Genomic DNA, 8,119 nt, shown 5'->3' on the forward strand with positions numbered 1-8,119 from the left:
CCCTCCATCCCTCTCTTCCTCCGTCCTTCCCTTCCTTTTTTTCTTCTTCTTTTCTGGGGCATCAGTGACCTATTGAAACAGTATTTTGGGATATTTATTCTGTTTGAACAACAGTCCTTATGGGTGAGATTATAGAGTAATCCCTTGGAAACGTTGTCAGTGCTAAACTCGGGTTGGTACATGACTGTGGTTCTCAAGGAGCATCACACTCCTGTCTCCTGGGAAGCCTTTACAAAGTACTGGTTGCCCCCGCTGCTGACGTGGCTCAGTGGTTGAGCGTCATGTGGTTAAGGGGAATGGAAAATTATTGAATGATTCTTGAGACAAAATTTTCCACATAGAAAGTACCAGAGGGTTAGAAATAAAACTGGCCATTGATAGTGAAAAGTCTGGACTGGACTAGTTTCAACCTTTCATCTCAAAGAGAGAATCTCACTTCCCCACAACATAGTAACAGAGCAGCAACCCAGATCTGAAGAACAATCTACTTCCAGTTTCTCTCTCTCTCTCTCTCTCTCTCTCTCTCTCTCTCTCTCTCTCTCTCTCTCTGTTGCTTTAAATATCCCTATATGTTTTTAGAGTTACATATAATAAATTTACATCAATGTTGTTGGGTGTAATGTCTTTATGCAATTAAAGTACAAATGAAATTTATTTCAGTTAAAATTCCCTTCTACATAAGCCCTCTGAGTCTTAATGTTTTTTCATCAATGTAATACCTACTTCATAGGTTTTGGGGGAGGACTAATTATATCTTACATTAAAAACCTTTTGTACAGTATTTGGACATAATAAGATCTCAATAAATTGAACCTGTTATCATTTCTATTATTATCATTTTAATTCTGTTAATAGTATGTTCAGCCCTGCTGTGTATAGATCATTTTATTTTTTAGCATTAAGGTAATTGAGGGGGATATTGGCTTCTATATTTCAAAAAATACAAATAAAATTCTTCCTAGTGTTAAATATGTATTTGTTCCGTACGGACCTTTTTAAAAGAACATAAATCACCACTAACTAATATTTTTGAAAACTCAATATTTTTTACCACTATACTTAGGAAGAATCTATAAAAATTTTAAAAAATGTCTTATTGTTTAATTGGCTTACCGTCTTAGGAGTTTGGATGTAAGACGAATGAAATAAAAGAAACAGAACTTCACATAAAAGAATAGGTTGCTTTGAGAGAGGTCAGAAAACGTGTGTGCTGTTGACAGGCATTTCCAGCTGTGTGACTCACCAGAGTGAATTCTAACTCTCCTCTTGGTCTGTTGGAGCAGATTCTGTTGTGTGGACAAACTATATGCAAGTGTAAATTTAGGTGGTTGGGAGCCATCAGAACAAAACGGGGAGTTCACCTGGAAGGTTGGTCTTAGGATCTGTCTTTCTTACCCTTAAGAGATCAGAGTGGGCCGATTGCTTCTAAAAGAAGCTCCACTCTGGCTCTTTCCTTTTCCTCATCTTTCTTGGGTCCTCCGACAGCATCTCTGCCCATCCACCTCCCTCCTACCACCAGACTGGGGTCCAACACTCCCGTGTTTGGTTGATTGACACACAGTTAAATTAGATGATAAGTGTTCAGACATATTAGAATAAAAAGCTATAGACTTGAGGAATGTTATTAGTATTATTTCTGGATTTTAGTTGGACTGTCAAGATTAAAAATGGTAAACAATCGCTTCAGAGTCAGTTACCTTTTTCTCGAATTAGTTTCTGAAGTTCTTTCCAGTCTGGCTTTTCTTTAGCCCTCTAGCCTCCTGTTGAGAAATCTCATTGAATTTTTTTCTTCTCTCATTTTTCTGGAGATTTTATGTACTACTTTCCCATATTCACCCCTTCTTCCCACTCCATAGGTTACACTCCCACCCCCAATCTATTCTTTCTCCCTGATGTTGCTTTATTTACTATTCTTTCAACATGTCCTTTCTGTTGAGGAGCTTACAGTGCACTGTAATATCCTTATTCTTAATGCCTCCACCAAACCCCAAGGAATGTAAATTTAAATTTCCAAGTAAATTCTTACTAAGCTAGCACATTATAAATACTTAGAGGCACCATTTTTATCCATTAAATTTTTAGACAGACAAATCTGGCACTCTATCTGTGGTATCGCCCCTCTGCCCAGGTTTTGAAAATCACTCTTGGGATCCAGGGGAAATACTAGTGCACAATTGATGAATTGTTTAATTTAAGCTATTGAGGTATCATCTAAGAACCAATGTTTCTGTGTAATGTCTGTAGAATCTAGTGGTCTTTAGTTGAGCTCAGTTCTAACCATTATGGTGTCACTCAAATATAATTTACTTATTTTGGACCCCCAAAATGGTAAGTTTTTCAAGCATCTTAGCAGATCTGGTTTCTGAGTAAGAGTTTCCATTTTTATTATGGAATCCTCAAAAATTCGGCTATGTTTTGATTAATTTAGTAGGTGTTTGGGCTTAGTTTATTAAAACTCACCTAGTTATTTCATAATGTAATTGATATTCCTAAAGATATAAATCTAAAGGATCTGTTTTTATTTCTTTTGCCATTTAGGTACTTCTACATCTATCGTTGGCATTCTCCTTTCATTTAAAAATTTTAATCTTATTTTGATAGTCTTTTAAATATTGACTTTAATTTGATTATCTGGTTTCCATTTTAAGTATCTTACGAGAAGTAACTTAATAAGAATGTCCTATGCTAGCTCTTTATAATTAAAGTATAAAGGAATTTTATGAAGAGTTTGATAAAGTTCTAAGATTAATCTGAACATTCTAATTTATTTTTATCTTTAATATGTAAGAAAATATCCTTTGTGACATTGGTTGATCATTTTGTAAAATACTTAACGCTTAGTTGGGCTATGGAAATACACACAGAGTATGGTTCCTTCTACGTAGCCTTTCGCTTGTGTATCTATCCTTATACAGGGGTGAGCAAAAGTAGGTTTGCAGTTGTAATACAAATAAATAATACAATGAATAATAAAACAAGAATAAACCATTTCTCATACTCACAGCTATAAACTTACTTTTGCCAAGCCCTGTATTTCTTAAGTGTGTAAGTATAGATGTGCACGCGTGGCGTTTTTATGCCCACATCACAGTGTAATTCATTCACATTAACAAAAGCCGGATTTGGAGGTGTGGAGAGGGAACAAAGGAGACCGGTGCCTTGTAGAGCTTCTGTGGGGTATGTGGTCTGGTATCATTAGTGGCTGAAAGGTAACTGAACATTTCCATTTTGGTGTCAGTCCCTTGGGAAGGAAAAAGGTTTTATAATGGAGTGTGATCTGCACTCTTCGTACGAGTGATTGACACTGAATGATTAAGTAGAATAGGAGAATAAATACCACTCCTCCCCTTTAAAGGCTAAGCATATATACACTAAATGCAAATCTTCCCCGGGTGGAAGGCAGTCTGGCTTAGGGATAGCATATATCTGAGAAGCTGGGGGATGGGGGTGAATTAACCAGGCAGGTCAAAATGCAAGGAAACCAGAATTATAGAGTATCCTTCAAAATAACTTTTAAGCCCCAAATGTAATGGTAAATGCACATATAGAATATGATGGAAGACCCCATTTGTGAAAGTGGAATCTTGACATCAGGCCCTTGGTAAATGAGTGGGCAAATGGTTCTCTAAATTGGATAGCACAGTGCATACCACAGTGACTGATGAAATGGATGTGTCTGCAGGAGAGCCTGCTCTATCACGGAAGCCTTTAACCTGTTTTCTTTTTCTTCGGAAATGAGCTCCTAACTGGATGTTCTCCTCAAGAAAGTGAATTTAATTCAAAAGGAGATATTTTATAGATGGGCAAATTTAATTTAAAGATCCACTTATCTATTATAGAATATGGGGAAACATTATTATAAGTAATATGGTTACATTTCTGAAAGATGCCATTTTTTAGTGTGTTAATTTGGGGACCTGAATTTCAAGCATTAGTAATTTTTATTCTTTCAGTTTGCACTATCTTTTTAAACACATGGCTGAAACAATAGTGAATATTTATTGTAGTATTAATTACAAAATTTTATTTTTTATATAAGGTATGTAATTACACAATAAATAATTTAACCAGAAAAAAGTACTTTATTGGTTTTCCCCCTTAATTTTTGAAAATATGATGTATTTTTCCCCTAGATAAATACTTATTAATATTGCAAAAAAATAAAAGCCCATCTTGTAAATTAATTATTCTAACATCTATAAGGTAGTATTGATGAGAAGCAAGCCGTATTTATCCTAGTTTTTGCCAAGTAAAAATCACTCTTTATAACTTATCCCAGAAAATAAAATACTAAGTATTCTACATATATTGCTCAGTAGATTAGTAGTAGGTTAGTAGTTTGTCTTTGAAATATATAGTAAAAATAACTTATTGAGCTTGCTATTCTGACACAGACAAGTCTAATTACAATTAATTATTTTTTTGTCAATAGTCTTAAGCTGACTCTCACAATTATCAATTATTTTGCCATTTTTAAAAAAACTTTGTGATCTGTTTGTGCTTCCTAATGAGAATTATGGAGTCATAAATGTATTTTGAAATAGAAAGTCCTTAAAACATTTCATTTAGAGACAAATTAATAAGGAAATTCTATACTCAACAAGTAGATTAAAAATCTTTGTAATTATTAAATTTTATTTTCTCCACTTTATGCTGTTTTGTTGTTTTTTTTATATTAAAATTTAAAAGAAAGTCTGATTGGAATTAAGCAAATATATCTTCCAAATAATTTACTTGCTCAGTTTTTAGTCGCTAAGTCAAATTTTCAAACATTTAATATAAAGTTATGCACCCAATGTGTATTTAAACACTAATTAAGGATGGATTTATATTTATTTCAATTTAGAAGAATTACTCTAGAGGAAAACTAATTTCTTACAGTAGAAAATAAAGTAAATTCTTTCCATCACTGACCTATCATCAACCTTTTAAAATCCAGTCTAAGTAGTTAGGAGCTTTCTTTTTACAGCATTCTGATCAGACACTTACTGTACTACTCTAAAATTATTTGGTAATTTGCCAGATACCATTCGCCATAGACATCTGATTTTCCTACATATCAGATTTCCCTGCATTGCTTAATTTGGACAAAGGAACAGAATTCTTCCAGTCAACTGGTTTCCATAGTCAAAATAATTAATACCCAAAGAAAGGTTAAGCTGATAAAATTGAATTTGCTCTATAATTTTCCCAATTGCTGAGTGCACTGCCAGTGCATATTATGTCAACAGCTGTATTTTTTAACTTTTTGTTTGTTTGTTTTATTTATATTTATTGTTGAAAGAATTACGGATGTCTCCTTTTCCCCCCCTTTGACCCCTTCTAGCCTGCCCCGTCCCACGCCTTCACCACCCTATTGTCTGTGTCCATATATGCATAAGTTCTTTGGTTAATCTCTTCCACCCCACCCACCCCCGCCTTCCCTCTGAGATTCATCAGTCTGTTCCATGTTTCTATGTCTCTGGATCGATTTTGTTCATCAGTTTATTTTGTTTATCCTTTTAAAGCTCGCTGTTTGCTCTTTTGTTGAGCATTGGCTGCCCTCTAGTGGGCTAAACTTTTTCAAAATAACCTGTCAGATCTTGAAAAGGGGTGATTTCTATATGGAAGTGATTACACAGCCTTTCGTGTTTTACATGGACTGGTGTGTCAAGCACAACTGGCTTTATACCTTTGCTGGAGCATTTGGGTGATGATGGCCTTCGAAACACATGGTCTGATAAATAGCATCACATACGTACTAAAGAAGGCACGTGAAAATGAGCTAATCTCATTGACAGTTTGTGTATTGGGGTATCTCTTTACATACATAAATAACATCTTATGACACATAATCCCTACTTCTAAGATGTTTTCATTATTCTTGTTGCAGATGCTACAACTGTGGTGGCCTTGATCATCATGCTAAGGAATGTAGTCTACCTCCTCAGCCAAAGAAGTGCCATTACTGTCAGAGCATCACACACATGGTGGCCAACTGCCCGCATAAAACTGTTGTGCAGCCACCCGTCAGTTCTCAGGGAAGACAGGAAGCGGATTCACAGCCATGCACTGCGGCTTTCCCACGGGAGGTCGGGGGAGGGCATGGCTGTACATCACCCCCATTTCCTCAGGAGGCGAGGTCCGAGATCGCAGAGTGGCCAGGCAGGTCCCCTCAGGAAGCTTCCTCCACGAAGTCATCGGCAGCCCCCGAAGAACAAAGCAAAAAGGGGCCTTTTATCCAAAAGAGGAAAAAGACATAACCCTTCTTCTTAATGGATCGTTTTCTTTCCCCGGTTGGGAAGTCTACCTCATGCAAGGATAGGGGAACAGTATTTCACAAACAGCAGCTGACCTGGGATTTTTAACTACTGTTGAGGAGCTGTGAATTTTTCTAAACAGACAAATCACTCTAAGCAAATTACATTGGAGCAGGGTGTCATGTTTGATGTAATTCAGAGAATGAGATACTATGTATACCTATATGTGCATGTGTGAGAGGGAGAGAGCCTGAGTCTGTGTGTATAGGAGGATTTATATAGCAATGGAGGCATACATATATGAAGAGAGTTTGTCTTTGTATATGTGTGTATAGATATAAGCACACACCCTCCCTCACAGGATTTGACATCCCCAACAATTGAAAACTCGTGGGAAGCATTTTATTTAGATGGTTTCAAAAATAGTCCCTGGAGTTTTTCTTGAAATGCCATTCCCTTTACCTTACATACAAATAAAAACGTGATTGCTACTTTTGTGTGAACCAAAGGATACTTCAGATCTCAGAGCTGCCAATCACATGGTACTAAAGGTTTTTAAATCATCCGTTTCCCCCGAGTTTGGGATTGCCTTTTTTCTTGATATCCATAGAGTGCTCCCACCCCTTTTGAAGGCAGTACCTTAACTCCACATGCCTCTGACTGCCATAAGCTTTTTGAATCTGGGATACGTATTTCCAGAAGAGACAATGAATGTGTAATTTCTGTGCCGATATTTCAATGTTTTTAATTCATATATTTTGATTGTAAATTAGATGCATATTAAGAGAAAGGAAGGGGGGAGGGCAGTGTAAAAAGGTAGTGACTTGATTGTTTTCAGTGGTATTTTGATACCAGCTCATAATCTTTTGCGTGTTGTGAGGTTTTGTAAGGGGTTCTGGCAACAGCAGCTTCCCTTGACTAAGTCCATCCTTTTGACCATCACTTCGAGCAGGGGCCCTCCCTGTCGACTACTGAAGACCTTGGAGAAAAACTCCAATCGTTTGGTATATATTTTGGTGACGATTTTTATTCCCCCTGGAGAGTTACCTAACTTGTTTTTAAAACAAAGAAAACAGCAGAGATATGAATAGAATGCCAGGGTTGAGAGTAGACATTATCGATGCTCCCAATTGCCCAATATGTATGACCTTGAATATATTAGAAAGTGCAGTGTTTGGTGGCACGCAGCTAGAGTGACAAGCTGGGCCAGAGGTACCAGAACCTCTCCTTGCAGAGAGCTGGAAGGATTTCATACAATAAGATTGATCTTACGGGAGTTCCCTCTGTCACCGTGCTGAAGGAGCCTACATGGTGGAGTCAGGATGAACACGCAGTGATGGCGATAGAGAGGCCTCTCGGCTTGATCCTCCGTTATGTTAATAAATCGGCTGGGGAACCATCATAGTATTGGTCCCTTGTGGGTTTCAGTCACTTAGGTGTCATCCTGGTTATAGTTGTTATGGGTACTTCACTGAAACATCTCCAAGAAGGTACCATCATAATGCTTAACATTGGCAATACATATAGTTTTGTATGATGAGCCTGTTGGTGTAAGCTCAGATAATCAAAAAAGAAAGAAAGAAAGAGACATAGTTCAAATGTGACGTATTCTACCGAACAGTGTCCACTCCCTCTCCCACTCGTCCTTCCATGCAGACCTGTGCAGGTGCTGCTGTGTCAGCCAGCCGGGCATATGGAGAAATGCCCGGGGCTGGGCCGCCGGTCCTCCACAGCTCAGCCTGAACTCCACGACAGTGTTTGTGAGAGTCCCCACAGTGTGTACTGAAATACCAGTGTGCTGTGATGCAGCGCTTACCTTTGACGATATTGAATGTGATATAGCTGTAGAGAAGTCCGTCCTTGCCTTACGTGAGGATTGT

At 37.4% G+C, this 8,119-nt stretch overlaps 1 protein-coding gene across 1 annotated transcript in view; it reads left to right on the top strand.

Moving 5' to 3' along the window:
* The window catches only part of LIN28B (lin-28 homolog B), an 86,432-nt gene extending 79,930 nt beyond the window's left edge, over positions 1–6,502 (top strand). Inside the window, exon 5 of the mRNA XM_054721824.1 lies at positions 5,873–6,502. Coding sequence (XP_054577799.1) covers positions 5,873–6,242 — 370 coding nt within the window. The 3' untranslated portion in view covers positions 6,243–6,502. The remainder of the gene's footprint in view (positions 1–5,872) is intronic.
* The last annotated feature ends 1,617 nt before the right edge of the window (positions 6,503–8,119 follow it).

Source organism: Eptesicus fuscus, chromosome 10, assembly GCF_027574615.1.
Source record: "Eptesicus fuscus isolate TK198812 chromosome 10, DD_ASM_mEF_20220401, whole genome shotgun sequence".
Lineage (NCBI taxonomy): Eukaryota > Metazoa > Chordata > Mammalia > Chiroptera > Vespertilionidae > Eptesicus > Eptesicus fuscus.